Raw genomic sequence first — 22,832 nt, 5'->3', positions numbered from 1 at the left:
TTCTTTTTCACTCTAAAGTGACACTTAACATTGCCTGCCAAGAGCATTCTCAGATTGGTGTTCCTTTCTGTCAAATGCATTATCCAGCTTAGTAGTTCAGGTGGATTCAAATCTTTGCAGAGAAAAGATAAGTTTGTGACTAGGTGATTCTATTTAAAACAAAATACTGTAACACATAGGAAAGGACATTTTACTCAGAAGTTCTAAGAAGAAGCAGTAGGATGTTTGTGAGACAGAGTGATGTTGATTTCAAGGTTTATCAAGACATTAAAAATTAACTTCACTGATGCATTAAATATAAAATATAAAATGCATTCAAATATAAAAGTGCTTATACTTATAAATCCTTGAGGTTCATTCTGTTACAGTATAGCAAGATGTTTCTCTATTCCAGAAACTGTTCTGCATGAGTTTTATGTGACTTATAGACACAGCAAAATTTTCAAACAGTAAAATAAGAGACAATGATTCCATAATTTTTGTACATGTAAAAATTTTTTAAACATTTTTTAACATTTTTATTTTTGTGAGACAGAGCACAAGCAGAAGAGGGGCAGAGAGAGAGGGAGACGCACAATCCAAAGCAGGCTCCAGGCTCTGAGCTGTCAGCACAGAGCCTGATGCGGGGCTTGAACCCACAAACTGTGGGATCATGACCTAAGCCAAAGTCGGATGCTTAACTGACTGAGCCACCCAGGCACCCCTGTACGTGTAAATTTAAACTCAGACAAAATATAAGATCTCCTTAGACAACTCCTTAATATTAGACACACACTCCACTCCTTCCTAACACCTTGCCAAAATAATTCACTATTGAATAATTCACAATTTGAATGTGGAGTTTTATTTGTCATATGATAATTACAGCTATGTGGGAGCAATTCTTTTCTTTTTTTTTTTAAGTTTATTTATTTATTTATATTGAGAGGGAGAGCACATGAACAGGGGAGGGGCAGAGAGAGAGGAGAGAGAGAATTCCAAGCAGGGCTTTTTCCTATGGACTGTGAGATCATGACCTGAGCCAAAGTCAAGAGTTGGACGCTTAACTGACTAAGCCACCCAGGTGCCCTGTAACTTTTTTCTTACACGGAGAGAGAGACGTAGAAAGGGGATTTAATATTTGCACTTCCTTACACAGACATTAGCAACCCCCACAGTGAAACACTTTAGGCTTCAGGCATGCAGACATCTTAGAAGAAGCCTGGGAGATGAGACCCCTCTTTAGGAGTAAGAGATCTTGTGGGATTTTGTGAGGATGCTTTGGAATTTTGTTGGAAAAAGTGTTAATGCATTTTGAGAAGAAAAGCTGGAGGAAGTAAACCTTATTAAAGCCAATGGTCTTTATTAATTGCTTGGGTTAGATTTTTATCACGTACTTAAAGACACAGCCAAGAGCACATGGTTTCATCAGTAATAGTGTTCGTAATGTTGGTGCTTAATAGACCATTACAACTACTTGGATTAAAATAGTGACTATCAACACAGATTCTGGACTTCCTCCATAACCATACCCGAATGCTCTAACAAGAAGCTCCAAATAAATATCACATTAAGAAAAATGAACTTCAGCTATTTTAATATTGAATAACTAGACACAAATGAAAATAGTATTTGACCTTATAAATACAGCACTTTAATCAACGCTACAATGGGTACATTTTTACAGCATAAATTACTGTACACAATTGTCCTACTTAAAATCCTCTTCAATTCTGGAAACAGTTGTAAGACCAATTCCTGTAAGAGGAGAAGATAAAGGCCCTGTAATCTGTTTTTGCAGCTGCTAAAATTGGATCAGTGGAAAAGTCTCGTGGGACATAAGCAGGTTCCCAGGTTGCTGACAGCTCTCCCAAGGCCGAGATACACAATTTGAAACGGTGTTTGATGTGACATGCTATATAGGAATATTGAGTTAGCGTTGACAACTCCATGAATAAACATCTAAGATGATCCAGGATAAAAGGGTGGAATTTAAAATTCCTGCTCTGACTGAGGCAAACTTACATGGGAGTGACTTTCAACTTGATTCCACAGAACCATAGAGTAAGCTGCTATTTATTATGCTGTAGTAGGAGTGTTTGTTCTATAACATCCTGCCTGAGAAAAGGCAGTATAGCATCCAAGTGCCTAGCTAGTGGATCGACACCTCCTCATGCTAATAAACCCCATGTTGCCATTCTAGATTTTTTTTTTTTACCTAAATACTCAGAATTCACACTGGATAAGGTGTTGTGCTTTTGTGGAAAGGGTGTTAGTATCGATTTGGGCCCAAATGAGGATGGATCTTGTAAGACCTTCAGTGATTGCTCTTTTGTACTGGAGAAAACCTAGGGATTTTCCAATGGGGATGAAAAGAAAAAAAAGCCCTTTTCAATGGGTATTTCATGATTATTTTGGTTACATCAAAGCACTGATTTAGGGATACAAGGAAGCCCTGTGTCTAAATAATATAAATATTAGATAAAAGCTAAAAACTTCTATCCAACATTGAGGACATTGACCGCGGTGGTATGAAACATTCAGATTAGTCAGATTTCCAGTTTTCGTTTCAATGTTTGGGGCTAGAATATACAGTCACTAGTTGGGCATCACAAAAATTACTAAGGTCTTACGTTGATTTTTCCCTCTCCTGGTATACTGACTAAAATGTAGCCTACAATTAAGTGATTATGTTGAGGCAACCTAACCCACTAGAGAAAATATTTACCTTCTCTCAAGAGAGGTTTCCTTTTTCCTGAAGCTCATGACATACCCAAGTCCCTTATGACAGATCTCCTTTCTCAGGAATAAACCTCCCAAAGAAGCTTATCTTCCACCTCCTGGCCCCAGACAGACAGACAAACAAACAAACAATCAGAGGCACAAGGTGCACATGTAGGCAACTCAGCCTCCTGGCACTCAAAGAAACACCATGAGAGTATGGAAAATGAGACTGTGCTGTGTTCTCTGGCTCTATGAAGATATTGAAACATGGTGTTCAATAAGTAAGTTTTCTCCTGGAAGATGGTGCACACTGGAAGCTTGGACCCAATGTTCCTTCTTCCTCTTTCCATCTGGACACCCCTTGATTTCTTAAGGCTGGGACTGGATGAGAAAGGGGAGGGGCGATTGCACCACCAACTGGGGTACTTGGTAGCCCTGTTGCTCTTGGCAAGGACTCTCCTTCCCCACCGCCGTCATTGGTCTTAGAGCTCTGCCTACAGGCAGGATGGACTCAAAGCGGTAATGACAAAGGCTGAAGAGTCTTATGAAAGGGTCTGTGGTTATCCCACTGTCATGTTCCTGGTCCTCTGGAATCTAGTCAGGGCTGGGACAGAGTCCCATGCCCTGCATCATACACCTTTGTATCTTGGTGCCTGTAGATACAGTATATTTCTGTTGCTTCTGTGCTGACAATGCGTGACTCTTGCTGAGTGTGACAGCTGGGGATCTCAAAATGCTTGCCCAGATCTGTTGATCCTCACACTCTGTCTGAGGTCGTGGGTGTTCTGAGTTACATTTCACATAGAGGAAACTGAAGTATACAAGGGAGCTTTATTCAAAGATCAGGTGCAGCAGGTGAAGGAGGGGAGTGTTTTCCTGAGTTCTCATCCCAACATCACTGAGTTCTAATATTGAATCCTTGTTTTCTTAAAGCTTCCACTGTCTCTAGTAACTGTTCATCTAAAAAGTCAAGATACTAAACCTGACATATAGAACTTAGAAGGGAAACAAAAAACCAAAGGAACAAAAAAAATAACCCAGCTCACAGGGCAGGACACTTTTGGGTTGAGCTGGCAGCCCTAGGAACTTCAGAAGATTAATAATCAGGTTGCAAATTACTCAAAGGAAAGTGTTAATATTGATATTTCACCACACAAATAGGCCCCAGAGATAGCTGGTGAGGCCACAAACGTGTCTGTCACCAAAGATTAGTGTGTTATGTGCTTAGAATTTTTGACATCTCAACTACATGGCCATACTTTAGGCTTTGTGATCTCTCATTTTGTAGGATGGGGTAACAGAGGAGATTTTAATATAAGTCATGTATCTTTGACTACTGTGAGTAGAATGCTGTTCAGTCAGGTAGTGTGTATTCCTCAGTGTTAAGTATTTTCTCTTTGCTCATCTGGACATCTAGAAATCAAGAGATGATAAATGCTGGGGAAAAAGTGAGTTTTGTTTTATGGAAAACTGAAAAAGGGTTGAAGAACAATACAGGAACCAGAATATTGTAATTATTTTTCTAACCAAGCACCACTGTTTGAAAACCCTAAACACTGGTACTATTTGACATTGTCTTTGGATATATTTTCCGATGAGCTTTTCCTATGTCAGAAATGAGTAGAAAACACGTCCTTGATTCAGATTTCCAGGCCTCATCATTACTTCCTGATGCTTCAAGACAAACGCCAATGATTGTTTTGACTTGCAGTTAGTACCTTGAGTTCATCCCTCGGATCAATGTGTTTAAAACTGGCTGTTAAGAGGTGGATTTTCAAAGCAACACGTAGGGGTTTAATCCCCTGATTCCCATTACTCGAAGAGCTGTGAAGCTGACTCCCCTTGGAGCCAGCCCCAAATTACCCCCTGCTGCCTCAGAATGCCAATTAAATAATAAAAACCAAAACTATGGTCAGATGTAATTAGTTTGAGAACAGAGTTTTATAATTTCCCTCATGCCACACAAACAAATTGACCCCTCTGATGACATATACAGAATAATTCAGTTTGGACAAAGAGAACACAGATCTCAAATCTGAACATTTCTTGTGCTATTTGTTAGGAAGTTGTAATAATGAAAACTGTGCTTGAAAAATTGTTGGAAATGCAGTTTATGTTGTTAGGTTTTCTTTCTTTCATTAAAAAATGTCTTTCAAGACTCCAGTTGGTCCATGTTTCATTGAAAATGTGTTACTTCTTAAAAATATGATTCTGATTAGTATAGACTTCAATAGCAGGCAAACTGTGTAAGAGAAAGACAGTTCTTGAAAGACTGTTGAGTGTTTCTTAGCCCAAACCACTTCTGAAAAGAGTATCAAGGTCCCTGGAGCAAGCAAAGCCAGTCCCCTGTCCTGGCCATTTCTGGGATGAGGTGGTCTCCATAGTGGCCCCGAGTTAGGGTCCTCTTGCAAGACAAGACACTTTGAATCTAAGGGTAGGAGCTGGGTAAGGTGAAAAAGTCATTCTGTTTTTGTTGCTGTTTCTGCTTCTTTGGGAAGGAATGGATTGAAAAAATTTGGGGAGAAGAGTAAAAATAAGGTTAAGAGAAAACCCTCCCACACAGAGAGATATATAATGGCAAGCCACTGTTCTAATATTTCTGTCTTCGTTAGTTCAAAATTCTCCTATTTTACTCAACCAAATATTGCAAACATTATTCCACCTTGTTGGTCTGAGTTGAAAAAACCTGGCACATATAAGTTAACTTGTGTCATTAAGGAATATTAGGTAAAACAGTATACCAGGACTACTGGGTAGACAGGCATCAATGCAGTCATCAATATGAACTCCTCAAGCTTTCTATTCAGCATTTTCTGGGACACTGGGGGGTGTTCTTCTGCACATGCATGTGTGCATATATGTGCTGGGAAATGGGAAAGACAAGTTGTAAACTAGTTATAATGCAGGAGAACATGCTTCCATCTTGACTGTGAAAAATGTCAGGCCTACAGTAATGAAAATCCATGGAAGCTACATTTAAAAGATTCATGAAACAACAAGGTTGCTTCTGAAGAGATTATGAATGAGGGACCAGAATTCTTATTTGAACGTATTTTGATTCTGAAGTTTCCTTGTAAAAATATTCACAGAAATTGGTGGACATTTTTTTTTTTTACATACAACTCGGTTTCTCTCATTTACAACATAAGTCATTTAATGTAACATTTGCAACCTTAGAAAGGCAGACATATTTAATCCAAGTCAGTTTATAAATTCCAATTTCACATGGATTAAAAACTGCAGATAAATTAAGTCACAATAATATCCTGTACATGCATTAAGGCTGGTGACTGCTAAAGTCTCTTGGGTATCTACAAACAGGAAATCACACACAGATTACTGGGTCTGAAGAGTGTCTACATCATTAAAAAAATCTTGCTTTTTTTTTTTTTGTTTTGCTTTTTTTTTGGTGATACAGGTTTCAACAGTAACTCTGGAAAACTGTGAAAAATGTTATTTAAAAATATATATGTATATACTACTGCACAGTTTCAAAGATGTGATTCATAAATAATATTGGCTGCACTGATTAAGTTTCAACAATTACTGCACTTCCAAGGTGATGCGAACACGCAGCGACTTATACTCAATGTTAGGCACTAGTAATATCCTTCAGGCATACTACAGTTTTATGTTAGCTGTATTGTACATATATATTTTTAAATGTATGCATTTATACAAACTGTGTATATCATGTATGGGATGTCAGAAATGTACACATCACTGTTATATAATACACACATCATTGTTTTACATACTAGGATAAGTTTTAGTGCAGAAAATCTCATTGCATTGCATTCCATGTGTTCGATCTAGCACACAATTTGTCAACTCTTCAGATTATTTTTCCAGTACATTCTTCTTTAGATAGGGGGTCCGAGTTTCTGTCTGCAATCTGCAAGTTTCCAGAAATATCTGTTTTAATCAAACCTCACTTTCTAGGCACACTCCTTCACATAAGTCTGATCTCTGTAGAGAGTAGTAACAAATCCCAAATTTTGACCAGGAATATATTTGGGTTACTTTCAAAGGTAACTCTAACATTGTGATAAAGGAAGGCATCCACTCAGGTCATGGAAGGATAAGGTCAGTCGAACTTATGTTGAACTTCTGAGGAAATTATATGTCTTCAAAGAGAAAAAAATGATAGTATGTTTAAATGGGAGCATCTGTGGAAAAATATACATGAGACTGTCAACAGTGGTTGTCTTTCAGGGATGGGACTTGCTACCTTCTACTTTCTACATTGCTGTATTGTTTGAATCTTTACAATGAGCATGTATTACTTTTATAATCCAAAAACACAAGAAAGGTATTTCTACTTTGAACAAAGCTAAATAAAAGGAATAAGTCATGAATGACTTTCACAAGTAACAGTCAGAAGATGGTTCCTTACCAAAATCATCTATGCCAAAGCCAACAAAAACTGCTGCCCTCACGTGGTCAGTTGATGAGATCAAAGACAGGGAGAGGAACTGCATGCTCTGACCATCTCCAAGATGATGACTTCCAAGTGTTTTTTTTTGCGGAACACGGGCCACGTAAGTGCTGATAAAATGCTGTGGGCACAATCAGCCAGGGGCCTCCTGTGGGTCTACATGGGGTTTTGTGGGTAAGCACATTATGGGCCGCTACAAGACCCGTGGCTTTGAGGATGGGCAGGGCCAGAAAGCACCCAGGGGATGCACGATGGACCCTGAGGTTCATCCCTTTGAGAGTTTCAACATTTCATCAGGATTCATCAAGGGTAACTAGAACTAAGCTTTAGTCCTCCAAAAAAAAAAAAAATCCAAAATTTCCCAAGTTAGACTCAAATTTCCAACATAGGATGGGATCGCAAACTCTGCCAATAGCTAGTGAAAGGGATGTGAGGCGCCCCACAGTTGGACAAATGTAAAATAGAAATACTGGTAACATTTCAGGGCCAAAGCCAAATGCAAATTTCACAAACCCTTCACTGGCTTCATTTCACTTCAGACCCTTCACTTTAAATTCATTTCAAATCACCTAAGTTGTTCAATCATTTGTACAGTTTTGAATCAGTGCTTAGAATGACAGCAGTCTTATTTCCCATCTACAGATCAGGTGACAAAAATGTTAACATTACAACCAAAGCAGTAAGAGCATCAGGGAAAAGCATATATCACAATCTACTATAACTGTTTTGTGCCAGCATCACCTTGGAAAATGGAGTGTTCCACATACTGCATCACCTGACTCTTTCTCAGACCATCCTGGTGCAATTCTGTCAAGTGAGAGGCTTCAAGCACATTATTTTTGCTTTTAAGGACATGGCAAGGTATATCCTCTTTTGCAGAAGTTTTTCTTCTTACCAATATTTTTTATATTCAAATATATTTAACAAGAAGACTAAATCTAGGGCATGACAAGAGACTATAAAAGAAGTAAGCTTCACACAAAGACTGTAAACAAGATGTCAAAAAACTAAAATGTAAACTTAATTGAAAAGAAAAGAATCAAGGGCAAGACGTAAACATACCAGACGTACAGGATGCAAACATGATGTTCTAGTCGTTGCTACCCCAAACAGGGTTGTGATCATTGCAAAAATAACTCACCCCGCACAATAAGCAGCTTGCAAATCAAAGCCTGAAACATATCCCCCCAGATCAAAATGCTATTAGAGGCCTGCATTCTGCACAAAGAGTGAGAGGGTGAGACAGTCTCACGATAGCAAATATTTCTCAGCCTGATAAGCAGCAGATACAGACTCCTAGTGAAGAGACGTTCTAGGTAATGTCCCATTTGGCCAAGAAAATTTGCAAGAAAGCTATCGTGGGAAGAAAAGACTTGAAACATATTGGCTGACAAATGCCATGTGGCTCTATGGCTGCTGTGTCACAGTGGCAGGAAGAAAACACACGTGGGCTGGGCAGGCTTACTGTTCCACGTGCAGAAGGTTTCAATTCCCAACTAAGCTCCAAGCTCAGTTGTCTGTTCTTGTTGGTCAGCTTTCAATGACACTGTTGTTACCAAATCCCAGTGCCATTTTCATATGATTTTGGGGGCAGGGCAGGGAAGGCCTGTGGGATTTGATCCATTTGCTTATAACGCATTTAGTTGATAATAAAGTTGGATGGAAGGGTGCGTGTTAGACAAAAGGCAAGGTATTTGGTAACATGCAATCTAGTAAACGTCCAGCACAAAAATAACTGACTTTTTTTCGTTATTCAATTATCCATAATACACACAATCAAAAATTAATTGGGGAATAGTATATTAATACTGAAAGTAATCAACAGTATAAGAACTAGGTTCATCTTAACTGGCAGTCAAGCTTTTGGTGTGCTGTATTGCACCTGGTTAACTAACCCATGAGATTTTGGTTGAATGTTCTAAGAAGTCATGGTTTAGCTTTGAAATAGAAAGTGTGTGTGTGTGTGATTTTGTGCGTGCGTGCATGTGTGTAAGTGTATATTCTCTAATCAGAAACCTCTGATCACTTTGTCTAGCTTGGGATTATGAAAACTAGACAAAAATGTATTTTAAAGAGCTGTATATCTTACACACATACACAGGCAACTTCTTTTACGCCCACACATACAAACACACATGCCCTGGGAAAAGACCATTGTTCGATGCTGAGAAAATATTCACCGCAGTTCGATAAATGCTGTGGCTGGGAATTTCAGTAGCACAGTGTCCAGAAACATTGAGCCGTCCGTGGAGATGAGAGCACAATCCAGCTCAGGGGCAAGTTCCCTATGACAGGTGGGTGCTGTTCCGCAGCCAGTGCAGGCCCTGCTGGGAGTATTGGACCAGGTGCTCCATGCTGCTGTGCAGGGTGACAGGCCCCATGAGCAAATCCAGGTCGTTGAAGAATTCTAGAGGACAGAGAGAGTCGTTTGAGTGACACACGTGCTGAGCGTGCTACCCTGAGAGACCTGAGTGACTTAAGAAAAAATTCCATTCACAGTCTCTATATAAATCATGCACTCTCTATTCCATCAGGCAGCTTTAGCATTCCACTGGACAAAATAAAACCCAAAGGTAGAGAACTCATCCTATATCCAATTAATTCTATTGGCCATTTCTCATTTATTTATTTATTTATTTTAAAATTTTATTTAAATCCAAGTTAGTTAACATACAGCATAATAATGACTTCAGGAGTAGAATTTTGGGATTCCTCACTTACATATAACACCCAGTACTCATCCCAACAAGTGTCCTCCTTAATGCCCACCCCACCCCCACCTCCCCTCCAGCAACCCTCAATTTGTTCTCTGTATTTAAGAGTTTCTTATGGTTCGCCTCCCTCTCTCTTTTTATCTTATTTCTCATTCAAATGAATAACATTTACTCAGCCAAATAGCAAAGAAAATTTACTTCCTTAGACTGCATTGTCCTTGTGCATGAATGCATCCTGCCCTAGATGTGGCTTATGGCTCTGTCACCCCTTAATACTGTACTCAACTGTAGCATGTGCTGAACCTCTGCAGTGAGTCCAAGGCAGAAGGGTCCAGGACCTTGGGGGCAAGTCAGAGATGGGTTCTGAAAAACCCCTACTGAGGTCACCTTCTAGTCCTAGGACATTCTCTAGGTCTGTGCCTTCGTTAACATTTATTATGTGCTGAGGCACTGTGCTAGGTGCAGGGGGTAGAGGTAGGGGGTACAGAAGACGAATAAGGTGCAGGCTCTGCTCGCTCAGAGATCACGGGATAGTGGCTCAGAGAAACAATGGCTCGTATGGCTGTTATACTGTCATAACTGGATCACTGAACAACAGTCTTTGAAAGTGAGAATCTGGGAGTTTTTCAAAGTTCCTCATATACATGCTGAATGATGTCCTGCCGGAGAAGGCGAGGGAGAGATTAGAGAAGACTCTGAGGTGGTGGGGAGGGAAGCCAAGGCAGGAATCCAGGAGCAGAACTGGGGAGGAGGGGGCAGGTCCAGGAAAAATGCCGACTTTACACTGGACATGTAGCATTGAGCCCTCTGGTAGGAGACATCCAGTAGGCAGCTGGCAGTGCCATCTGGAGTGTGGCCTGTTCAGGGTCTCCCAAACTGGCCATGTCAATTTTTATACGTCCTGTCCCTTCTGTTGTGTCCACTGGGGATGCCCACCCCACTCCATCTCAGCTACACAACGACTATTTGCCTTTCCAAACCCTGTTCTCTGTCAATTCCTCTAGAAGGCCTCTCCTGGTGGCCTCAGTCCCCTGGCATTGACCTCCCTGGCATTCCCATTAGAGTTTTCAGGGTGTGTCACCTCTGGGATGCATGTTATGTACTATCCGGTTTTATTTCCAATTTCATGTACTCAGGACCCACGTGCTTATCTATGCCATTAATTCCTCATCTCATTGTGAACATTCTGGTCTTGTCCTCAGAAGCTTATGCTTTTGTGGGAACAGAATTCACACTTAATGGCTTGAAAGTGAACTCAGATTTGTGCTCTCCTGCTGTGGGAGGGAGAGTAGTAAATCGGTATAATCATTTGGGAGAAAAGTTAATATATATTAAGATATATAACAATATATATCTTAAAAGAATCTATAGCTGTTGACCTTCAAATTCTCCCTTGTATGAAAATAATCAGAATATAGACAATGATTTATATAAGATTTGTCATAACATTATTTGTAGTAGAACAAAAGTTGGAAGTGATATAAATGTCCAACAAGAAGGGAATGGTTTTGAGAAATCATGATACTTTATGACTGTAAAACCACTATTATGACAGTCTTCTAGAACATCATAAAAGACGTTTTTGAACTAGTTAGTGGCATGGGAAAATGCCTGATATTGTTAAATGGAAACAGGATATAAAACTGTATATGAACTATAATCTTATTTTGGCAAGAATTGTGCATGTTTGGAGAAGACTAGAGGAAACTTCGGTAGAATGTTAACAGTAATTATCTCTTGGTGATAAGATTACTGATAATTAAAAAACGTTTTTCCCTGTAGTTTTCCACACTTTACAAATTTAGCCACAGTAGGCATGCATTTGTTTTATAATCTGTGAAAACAAACCTTACTTAAAGAGAAATAGAACTTACTGCTGCCTATAAAACACTCTCTTTTCAGTGGCAAGCAGCTATCACTTATGCAGCCAGGAACATTCATCCTCATTAATTAATAGTTAAATGTTGCAGGTCCCTAGTTGTATTCTAGGCACCGTGCAGGTCTTGGGAACACTAAGCTGAATAGAACGTTACCCCTACCTTCACGGAGCTCACAGTCTCAAAGAAGAGCATATGTGTATATATCTCTATCTGTATTTACACCATTTCTATGTATCTGTATCATATCTATGTCCACCTCCATCTCTAATCTCCTATAGTCAAGATTAAGGTAGGTTAAGGCACGAGAGACCCTGAGTGAGGGTGGGAGGTCAGGAAAAGTTGTGCACAGCTTCTACTGTCTCCTCTGGTAAATGATGAAAACTTGCTCAATGATGTCCCGCGTCAGGCTGGCTCCCTGGGTTGTGGTTGGAACCACACACACACACTTCCTAGAGGCTCACACACCTCTGTTTTCCTTGGCCAGGTTGTCCGCCATCTCCCAGTAGTCATAGCTGTGGAGAATGCTGTTGGTGATGCTGACGTGGTTGGCTGCCATCTGGTGGATGCGCTGTGGGATGCTGACGATGGTGGAAGGGGACAGGGTGTTGGCATTGGAGAGGCTCCCCTGAGATCCCACGGAGCTGGTCGGAGAGGGGTTGGGAGACATGGGGGATGGGGTTCCAGTGCTCCTGGAAGGGGAGAGCGTAGAAAAAAACAAGAGTAGGGGGGCTGGTACCAGGTGGGGTAGAACAGCCCCCCAGGGTGCTGTAAGCAAAGTAGCACATGGCCCAGCATCATGCAGTGCCTCATTTATCACCTTTACTTTGGAGAAATGAACTTACTTTCCACTGGCTCCCCATGGAGATGGGGCTTGGGCAGCTTTAGATGAATTCTGCAGGAAAAGAAAAACGTTGACAGTGAGTACCATCTGTTTAAGTTTAAACAGCTGACGATAACGTGTTCTCAGGTGACCTTTGAGAGACGTAATGGCAGAGGCTGCAGATAAAATAAAGATTCACAGAAATTGGATCTGGGAAGTTACAATTACTAGGCTACTGGTTTCTTTTCTGGAAGCTGGTGGGGGCAGCTGCATGGCCTGCAGGCATCCACCATGGGCTACAATGAAGAGCTCAACCCACAGGCTGGGTTTTCATGCACCAAATTCTGTGTACCAAATTAAATCATAATCCTAAGGGTCTGTTGAATCCTAAACCAGCCTAAGTTTTTTCAACTAGCTTAATTTTTCTGAAAAGGAAAAAAGGAGCAGGACCGCACCTTCCCCCTGCCACACCCACGGGGAACACCTTATATTTAAATGTAGGGCATATCTACAGAAACCACTGCCATACGTTTAATGGCTGAAAATATATGAGACATCAGATTCTATTGTTTTGACTTATGAAGTTTAGAAGTATTTGTCTTAAAGGAAAGTGCTGTTGAAGTTTTCTAAAAGAACAAATTAAAATATATGTGCGTAACAGAGTATTGAAAAACTGACTTATCTGAGTATTTTGACTTAGGATGTTATGTTACATAAGCCAGTTGTTTGCATCAGGCATTGAAAGAAGTTTTGACTTTGGCAAGGAAAGCTGCTAAATGTACAGACAGATTTCCTCTCTGAGAGTCTGATAATGCGTTCTTGGACATAAGTCTATGGGACTATTAAGGAAAAAAATGGTCTTTAATGTTTATTTATTTTTGAGACAGAGAGAGACAGAGCAAGAACAGGGGAGGGGCAGAGAGAGAGGGAGACACAGAACCGGAAGCAGGCTCCAGGCTCTGAGCCATCAGCCCAGAGCCCGACGTGGGGCTCAAACTCACGGACCGTGAGATCGTGACCTGAGCCGAAGTCGGACGCCCAACCGACTGAGCCACCCAGGCACCCCGGAAAAAAATGGTCTTTATGATACTGATGTGAATTTTGCCTTCCAGAGAGAGGAAAACAGCCTCAGCCTGGTACCCCAGAGACAAGGTGTTTCTTTGGTTAAAAAGGACTTTATGAAGTGGTGAGTGATTTTTAGTCTTTTAGCGGAGGTGTTACCAGAATGGTAAGAAATGGCCTTACAGGTGGAAATTCTACTATTGCCTTCATGCCTCTTCTACTACCAGTAAGCCCTGTGACTAAAAGCATGAGTGGGAATCAAGTCCTTTATTGAGAGGCAGCTCTGTATTGATAAAACACTTTGCTTATGGACAAATTATCATTGCCACCTGAAGGTTTCATAATCTCTGAACTTAAAATATCTTTTTTTTTAATATATGAAATTTGTCAAATTGGTTTCCATACAACACCCAGTGCTCATCCCAAAAGGTGCCCTCCTCAATACCCATCACCCACCCTCCCCTCCCTCCCACCCCCCATCAACCCTCAGTTTGTTCTCAGTTTTTAATAGTCTCTTATGCTTTGGCTCTCTCCCACTCTAACCTCTTTTTTTTTTCCCTTCCCCTTCCCCATGGGTTCCTGTTAAGTTTCTCCACATAAGATCCACATAAGAAAGAACACATATGGTATCTGTCTTTCTCTGTATGGCTTATTTCACTTAGCATAACACTCTCCAGTTCCATCCACGTTGCTACAAAGGGCCATATTTCATTCTTTCTCATTGCCACGTAGTACTCCATTGTGTATATAAACCACAATTTCTTTATCCATTCATCAGTTGATGGACATTTAGGCTCTTTCCATAATCTGGCTGAGAGTGCTGCTCTCTCCATAAGCTGGTTGAGAGTGCTGCTATAAACATTGGGGTACAAGTGCCCCTATGCATCAGTACTCCTGTATCCCTTGGGTAAATTCCTAGAAGTGCTACTGCTGGGTCATAGGGTAGGTCTATTTTTAATAAAATATCTTTTTTTTTTAATGCTTATTTATTTTTGAAAGACATGCATGAGCAGGGGAGGGACAGAGAGAGAGGGAGACAGAGAATCTGAAGCAGGCTGTCAGCAGAAAGCCTGATGCGGGGCTTGAGCCCACAAACCATGAGATCATGATCTGAGCCAAAGTCTGATGTTCAACCAACTGAGCCACCCAGGTGCCCTCATAATCTCTGAACTTAATACTGTAAAGGCATTTAAATGGCCTTTAATTAAGGGTAGCCACCAATAGCCCCTGGAGGGGAAACTCTGATATTTAAATTGTGTTCTTTGTCCATTCTGTACATATTCATGGATGGCATACATAGGCTAAGAACTTCTTATATCCCTTAAAAGTTATGTTGTAATCTCTGTAGCTTACAGAGTTCAGATTCCTTTTTTATTCAAGCATTTTCTTTTCTTTTCTTTTTTTGACTGTAGTAACGTTCTTTAGTATTAGCTCTTAGATTCTGACTTTCTGGAAGTAAAGGAATAGACTCAGTGTCTGTTCTTGTCATTATGACACAGAATGGTCAATGTGTCAAAACAGTTATCTCCTTGCCTTAGCACCTGGTTACTTTACACACGTGACCAGGAAGGAAATGGCATGCTGGTCATAGCCCACAGAACCTCCAACGTAGCCTGGTCATCTGAGATGATGTCTAAGAAGTGGAGGTTGGGGATTAAAGGATCTAAAATGATGGTGTGTATCTGACATGGGGTTGGTGGAGGTGGAAATGCTATAATTTCTTGTTTCTATAGACAAATGGACAGCAAAGGGGCTGAGAAATCTCAAATGAATAACTTCATGTCCACTTCACAAGTACATCAGAGAAGGTTTTCTTTTTTTATTCTCCCAATGAAAATGATTTCATTTCCTGAGATAGGGAAAAGTTAGCATATTTTCCAATTCTACCCTTATATTTACCCACTACCTCTGAGTTCTAACAAGCCATTTCTTATCATTTAAAACAATGCCTTGATTAAAAGTTAAATTAGCTACTGGAGAGAGCTATGAGGAAGTTCTAAGTAGTTACTTCTAAGAGGAAGAAGCTCTAAAGGAACATGAGAAATTTGTTAGCTATAAAGAGGAATTTCCTAGGACACCAGTATTCTTTCTCTTGAGGCCATAAAAATACTTGGACACAAGGCAGGGAGATAAATTAGATGGACTCTCAAGGCCATTCTTTGAGCCTTGAACACCATGAGTATGTCATAAAGGGGGTTAGTGTTGATATCAGAGGGTTCCTGTATTATCCCCAAAGCCATGAATTCTACCAGGCTCCTCGAAAATGTCCATGACAGAGAGACCAGTGGATACAAGCAATAATGTTGCCCATTAGCCAGATAGTACCTTGAAATAGTCGATAAGTGCTTTTGAGTACTTCACAGCGTGGTCCCTTTTGAGTCGAAACATCCGCCAGTACAGGAGAGCCAGGCATCGATAACTGCAGCAGAAAGAGAGAAATGGGCCCTGAAAGCATGAGTATGTCCTTTGCAAACAAGACTTAAAAAAAAAAAACAAAACTCTTGTTCTAAGGCACTCAGCATTTATATCATGATTATATATATGTAATATTTTTAAACTTACATTTACGTCTGAAAAGTATCTGACCTTCCCTTAGTTCAAAAGATAGAATTCAAAACTTCAAGGAGTTATTCCATAAACATATCTACCACTATATCATAGCTTTATTGCTTCTTTGTTGGGGCCAAGGGACAGGCCATTTTCTTCTTCCACCACTAGAGGACAGTCTCTCTCCATGGGAGGAGTGAGGGAGCATTAGCACAGGGCTTTCCCAGTCACTGGGAAACTCACTGGGGGAGTTTCAGGGCAGAGCCACCTTACTTTGATTTCTCTGGTGCCCTGACTTCTGCACCTTTGGCTTTGCTGAAAGAACAGCTCTTCCACCTGTTTGTATTCCCTTCACTTTTAAACTACTTTACTGGACTGTATAAGTAGTTCAAATTAATATATATGAATACTTTATAAACAGCAAAAACTCAAGGCTGAGAGTATCATTATTTTACATTTATTATTTACATATTAGTATTCTATCTTCTATAATATTAGGTATTAATCATCATTAATTTGTTAATCCTAATAATGGAACTTTACGTTTGAAAACAACGAAGAAAGCATTTACTGAGACATACCCTCCGCTTTTCCCTGGTGCTTTTCCCTCAATTATTTGCTAACTCAGTTCTGGTGCTGACATGCTAGAATGCCAATGTACCAACTACAACTTACTAGTGTCTTCTGAGCACAAAAAATTGCAGATGGTGTGACAATGCAAAACTACCTGAGACCCTCTCTTTTCTGAATGTTGCTGTTATTTTTTTTGAGACTTGATTCTCTGACTTGCAGATCAGGTTCTAGAGTAGAATATGAACCACTGGAGAGCAAAAAATGTTGGATCCCTATATAGGAGGAACCAAGACAGGTGGCCTATGATTTGGGAGAATGAGGTGAGGTGTTCCAAGGAGATATAATGGGGAAAATTGTTATTATTATATTCACATAGTCATTACCATTGTAATCACCACAGATACAGAAAAAAAAATCTATTACATGCTGGTGAACAGTTTAAAAGAAATGCTTCTGTTATTACAGTGTAATAAGCTGTTTCTTTGATGTGTTGAGAACTTCAGGGCACCATCTTGTTTTAGTCATAATAATCCCACATGTAAACGAACAAATGGATTATTTTGATCGTGTCTAGAGTGTCAAACACAAGAGAAATTACATTTGGCACAACTCACATTCAAATTATTAAAACACAGACCTACCTGATTTTAAAGTTGTGCATGCACTCACATACATACAAATACACAGAAAAAATTATCCTTGTGTAATGAACCTGTTGACTCTCAATCACTGTGAATTCACATCATGCTTGGTAGGCCAGCAAGAAATTGTGTGGGCTCACCCCAGCCACCATCAGAACTGAATTTGTTTTTGCATGATAGAAGGTAGTAGAAAAATGTATACATTTCAGCAGTTGGTTTGCCAATGAAGGTATACATGGCTGTGGAGGCTATTTTAAGTTGATATCATGCACTTACCATAATGCAGCCAGTTGTTTGTCTTCTGGTGTGGCATTAGGGCCTGAATGGGTTTTTAGTCTCATAGCATACCTAGGGGAAAAAAAGAAATGAAAAACCAAAGGAAAAAAAAAAGCTTTCTTGTTAACAACAGAACATCTTCTATGATGGTGGTTCCCTTTGCCCCAAAACTTAGTTTTTCATAGCACTTGCTATTAATTCTTAAAAGCTAGCTAATGCTGCCCCATTTTCCCTAAGCATTACACTACTGTGATGACTAGAACAAAATGACTTTAATGATTGTCCAGCTACTTTCTCCCCCTTAACAATACAAGTTCAAATGCTACCGGTGGTTGAGAGTGAGGCCAGTTCAAATATTATCCATGAATATAGTGACACATCCATTTTTATAAAATTTTGACTTATGGCTGAGTGGCTGACAAGATTGAGTGAAGTTCAATCCTTCCAAACCAACCTTCAGAAAAATGTTCACTCCTTGTACTCAGATGAATGCTTGGATTCACCCCTTTTTCATTGTTATGGAGCTCTTACTTTGATGGCTGTGTAAGTGTCCTAAAAAAGGTGGCTCTTTTGAACTTTACTTACTCCCATTTATTTCTCTAATCAAGGGGACAAATGGCCATTTCACTCTCCCAATAATATACCAAGTTACTTACAGACTCTTTGAGAGAGCGCACACATAGCTGAAACGGTCAGAGTCCTGGGTTCAAATCCTGGTTCAGCCTCTTATTAGTTGTGAGAGCTCAAATGAATGTCATTAAGCCTCGATTTCCTTATTGATAAAATATGATGAATACTGCTGATTATACAGCCTTGTTACAAGGATAGTATTTGTGAAGGTCATTGTAAATTGCTCAAGATATGATGCTGTTATTATACTAGGTCTACAACATGCAGATTTGCAGTGCCTTTGAATAGATCTCTGCAGTTTTCCTAGTGGTTGTTCTGGGTATTTACAATATACATGAGTTATCACAATTCATGGGTATTAACATGTTCCACTTTGAGTGGAGCATGAAAACCTTATTTCCATTTATGTCCATTATGTCCCCAGTTTTTTTTAACCACTGAGTATGATTTATAAAACTCACGAAGAGGATAGTTTATTGCATGTATCCACATTTCTGTTCTTCCACTGTTCTTCCTTCCTTCCTGACACTCCAATATTCCTTCATTTGTCATCTCCTTTAGTTTGAGGAACTTCCTTTAGCCCATCTTTATAGGTCAGAAACAAATACTTTTAGTTTTTCATATCTGAGAATATTTTTATTTCCTAGTCATTCCTGTATAATGAAGTTTCCCTGCATCTAAAGTTCATTTTGATGGGTTTTTTTCTTTTACTACTTGAAAAATGTCATGCCACTCCCTTTTGGCCTCCATGGTTTCAGATGAGAAGTCTGCTGTCATACAAACTGGTGCTCCCCTACATTTCTCTCTGGTTGTCTTCAGAATTTTTTTCCTTTGTCTTTAGTTTTCAGAAATGTAGTTATGATGTGTCTTGGCATGCATTTATTTTGGTTTATCCTACTTGGGTTTTTCTCAGCTTCTTGTACCTGTAGGTTTATATATTTTGCCAAATTTGGCAAATTTCAGCCATTGCTTCTTCAAATACTCTTTTAATCCCACTCTCTTCCTCTCCTGAGACTTCAATGAGACGCGTGTTGGATCTTCTGTCATTGTGCTTGAGGCTTTATACATTTTTTTCAGTCTATTTCTTTTTGTTGCTTAGATTGGGTAAATTCTATTTTCTGTTCTCAAGTTCACTGATTCTATCCTCTGTTGTCTTGCTGGGGAAGGTCTTCAAAAAAATGTGACTGCCAATTGACCTGTGAGCTGGACCTGGATGATCAGAGCCTCATCTCCTCCCTTGTCCTTGAAATGTGGGTTCTATTTGCCTTTTCTGTTCCCAGAGGCTGCTCCAAGGACACAACCTTGAGACAGCGTGTGGTGTTAAGAACACCTTCACAGTATACTTGAGTGAACTCACTAAGGCCTCCATATAAACTTTAAGAATTGGTGGGCAAGTATGGGAATCCATTAATTTTATGGTCACTCAAGACAAGTCTTACATGTAAGTTCTCTTTGCTTATTAAACCTGCCACCTACCAACCTGGAGTGGCCTGCCTCTTCCCCAGTGTCTTCTTGGCCCCCATGTACAGGGCCTGGTTTCAGATTATACCTGGGAATCTCCTGAGAGGGTTACGAACCAGCATATCTCCATGCTACTACTGAGCCGATCCAGTGAGATCTTTGTTTCTATTTTTCATTTCTATAATTTACATTTGGTTCTTTTTATTTTTTTAATGTTTATTTCTGAGACAGAGAGAGACAGAGCATGAGTGGGGGAGGGGCAGAGAGAGAGGGAGACACAGAATCCGAAGCAGGCTCCAGACTCTGAGCTGTCAGCACAGAGTTTGACACGGGTCTTGAACTCACAAACCATGAGATCATGACCTGAGCTGAAGTCGGTTGCTCAACCACCTGAGCCACCCAGGCGCCCCTGGTTCTTTTTTTCTTTTTTTTAAAGAAAATTTATACTTCTTTGCTGAGATGTTCTATTTTTTTTTTTGTTCTTTTAAGAGAATTTATCACCATTTGTTGATCGAAGTATTTTTATGATGGCTGCTTTAAAATCCCTTTCAGATAATTCCAACATCTGATTTACCTTGGTGATTGGTGTCAAATGATTGTGTTTTTTCATTCCAGTTGTGATTTTCTGGTTTCTTGGTATGATGAGTGAGTTTCTATTGAACCTTGGGCATTTGGTTATTATGTTAGGAGACCCAGGGTTCTATTTAAATCTTTTATTTTAAAAGGAAGTCACCCTGTTTAGGTTTAGCAGGCAGGTCCTGGCCTACTTCTGGGCTGTAGTTCCAATTACAATCTAATTTTCAGAGCTTTTGTGGCACCATTTTGATTCGTGGTGCAGGGGTCCACTTGCCAGTGTCCCCAGTCACTTGGTATCCCTTGGGGAGAAAGGAATTCTTCTGTCTATGGGGACAAAGAATGTAGCCTGAGCTGGACAGTTGTGGTGAGATCCTCCCTTGCCAGGGCTCCCAGCCCCCACTGACTCTCAGTGGGGGAGAAGAGTCTCAAGCCTGGTGGGCAACATGCAGATATAAGTAATAAATTAATGTTATTTTCTAACTCGGATAAGAAAACTTTCTTTTGTCTTAGTTTTCTGACTAGTTCAAGGGATTCTACTCAGTCTGAATTATCTAGAAAATAGATTTTGTTCTCCATCATGCAATGATACTTATATCAGTGAACACACTAGAGTCCTAACTCTGGTGCAGGGCAGGTGTAGCACATCAGCACCTCCAGATGTATTTGACTGCCCTCAGGCTTTCATTGTTGTTTGGGATTGTTTTTAAAATTTGAATGCCTTAAAGGGGGCCGTGCACACTGGAGTTCACCATAGGCCCTGTGACTGGTTTATTTATTTATTCCTCAAGTATTTATTGAACACATACTACGTTCAGGAACTGTTCCAAGGATTAGGGATACATCAGTAAACAAATCAGACTCCTCCCAAATTCCCTGGTTCAAAGCACTCACATTCTAGGACACCTTACTATTTTGTGCCCATCTACTTTCACCATGTTCTTCCCTGACTGCTTGTGGGTATCTGAGTCTGTGCCTTATTCTGAGGAAGGAATGTGACGATCTAGGATCTCATACAGTAATTTTACTATGGTGATTTCTTTTTTTCACTGACAAAAATAGCATACATATCATGTAAATAGTATGAAGGAATCACCAATACACTGACGTAGTAGAAATATTTTAATAAGAAAAATGACTGGACAGTATTGACTTTTAAAACGTTCTTAAGAGGTGCTTTTTGAAGATGATATATTCTCTGATGCTGGGATGACAGTTTCAAAGGCTGGAACCTATTTACTGAAGGAGAATGGTATAAAATACCAAATTGTATCTTCGGGCCAATTCAGATCAAAAAGGTTATAACCCAAGGGGACTAGAAATCTTTCATCTGGAATGGTGGGGCATGTTAAAAAATATCTAATCTTAGGTTGCAAAGAATTCCAGAATTAGAAAAGTCTCTTAAAGTTAGTTTTGGGGAAGAATAATTTCACATATGGGTATTAGATATTATTCTAAGCAGTTGACTAAATAGAGACAAAAACTATATGACAAGATTCTCCGTATGGCTCATGGATGAAATTTCCTTAATGGTTCACTAAAAAAAACATTGAAGATGTGCTTTTCTGGGTCTCCATGATGGAAGCCAAGAGTCTCCCATCCAACCCTTGATATGCCCATGTCAGAAACCCTGTATCTGCTCACATTAAATGTCTCAACCCAGGTGGGGGATGGTGCTCACATTCAGGTTTAAGACCAAACAACATCAGCACCCTCTGAGACAGCATATCACAGGGTGGCTTTCCCTTCCTAAAATCCCTCCCACCCCGAATCTTCTTTCCTCTCGTTAAATACTCCTGAATCATCTACTGATGGAGTTAAGATTTAGACTATACTAACCTGAATCAGGTTAAAAAAAAAAAAAAAAAGCAGCACTGAGGTGAATTTAGTTCAAAATCTGCCACTTCTCAGCTGGGTGAAGCAGGCATGTCACATCTCATTTGGACTCAGCTTCCTTTCTGAAGTAATCAGGGGTTATAGGAGCTTTCTTGCTCACTCACAAGAGAGCAAGGGAGGCAGGGTGTGTAAAAGAGCCTTGCAAAATCTTATGTTGTTCTTTGTGAGGATGCACCTTGGTTCTTGGTAGCTGATAGTGCAGTTGGAATTCTTTTCTCTGTATTCATAGTACTGACATACATTCCTCACCCCTTCCACTCCCCCAGCAAGACGTGGTGCTTACCTGATGAGCTCTACTGTTTCCGAATACATTGTATAGGGAGATTTGGATTCCATTGGGCCTTGTTCCATTGCATTTCCACACTCAATAAATGACAAAGCTGCTTCAGCATAATTCAAAGCCTTTCCAAACTTTTCCACCTGATCAACAGAGTTAATACAGTGTCTTCCTTAAGTATAGTTTTTAAAATGGCATTGTCACATAGTCAATATGCTTTATTTGAGAAACCTGACTTCTGAGTTCCAAAATCCTGTGAATGGAGCCGAGAGAAGAAAGAAATAGGATGCTTCCTTCTCTAGTTACTTTTGCAAATTGCTACTGGTTTAGGGTAAGTGGGT

At 39.9% G+C, this 22,832-nt stretch overlaps 1 protein-coding gene across 3 annotated transcripts in view; it reads right to left on the bottom strand.

The window, feature by feature from the left end:
- Positions 1 to 1,325: 1,325 nt before the first annotated feature.
- The window catches only part of AFF3 (ALF transcription elongation factor 3), a 576,751-nt gene continuing 555,244 nt past the window's right edge, over positions 1,326 to 22,832 (bottom strand). For all 3 annotated transcript variants that reach the window (XM_047069771.1, XM_047069769.1, XM_047069770.1), the window contains 6 exons: positions 22,498 to 22,634; positions 17,655 to 17,726; positions 15,943 to 16,036; positions 12,578 to 12,627; positions 12,201 to 12,424; positions 1,326 to 9,548 (listed from right to left, as the gene is read on the bottom strand). In XM_047069771.1, the coding sequence (XP_046925727.1) occupies positions 9,427 to 9,548; positions 12,201 to 12,424; positions 12,578 to 12,627; positions 15,943 to 16,036; positions 17,655 to 17,726; positions 22,498 to 22,634 (699 nt within the window). In that variant the 3' untranslated portion in view covers positions 1,326 to 9,426. The remainder of the gene's footprint in view (positions 9,549 to 12,200; positions 12,425 to 12,577; positions 12,628 to 15,942; positions 16,037 to 17,654; positions 17,727 to 22,497; positions 22,635 to 22,832) is intronic.

This window comes from Lynx rufus, unplaced genomic scaffold (assembly GCF_022079265.1).
Source record: "Lynx rufus isolate CCGP_SWC_20201006 ecotype Redwood Valley unplaced genomic scaffold, mLynRuf1.p SCAF_8, whole genome shotgun sequence".
NCBI classification, from domain to species: domain Eukaryota; kingdom Metazoa; phylum Chordata; class Mammalia; order Carnivora; family Felidae; genus Lynx; species Lynx rufus.
Note: the sequence above shows the minus strand (reverse complement) of the source record. Positions and strands in the feature narration are given on the sequence as shown.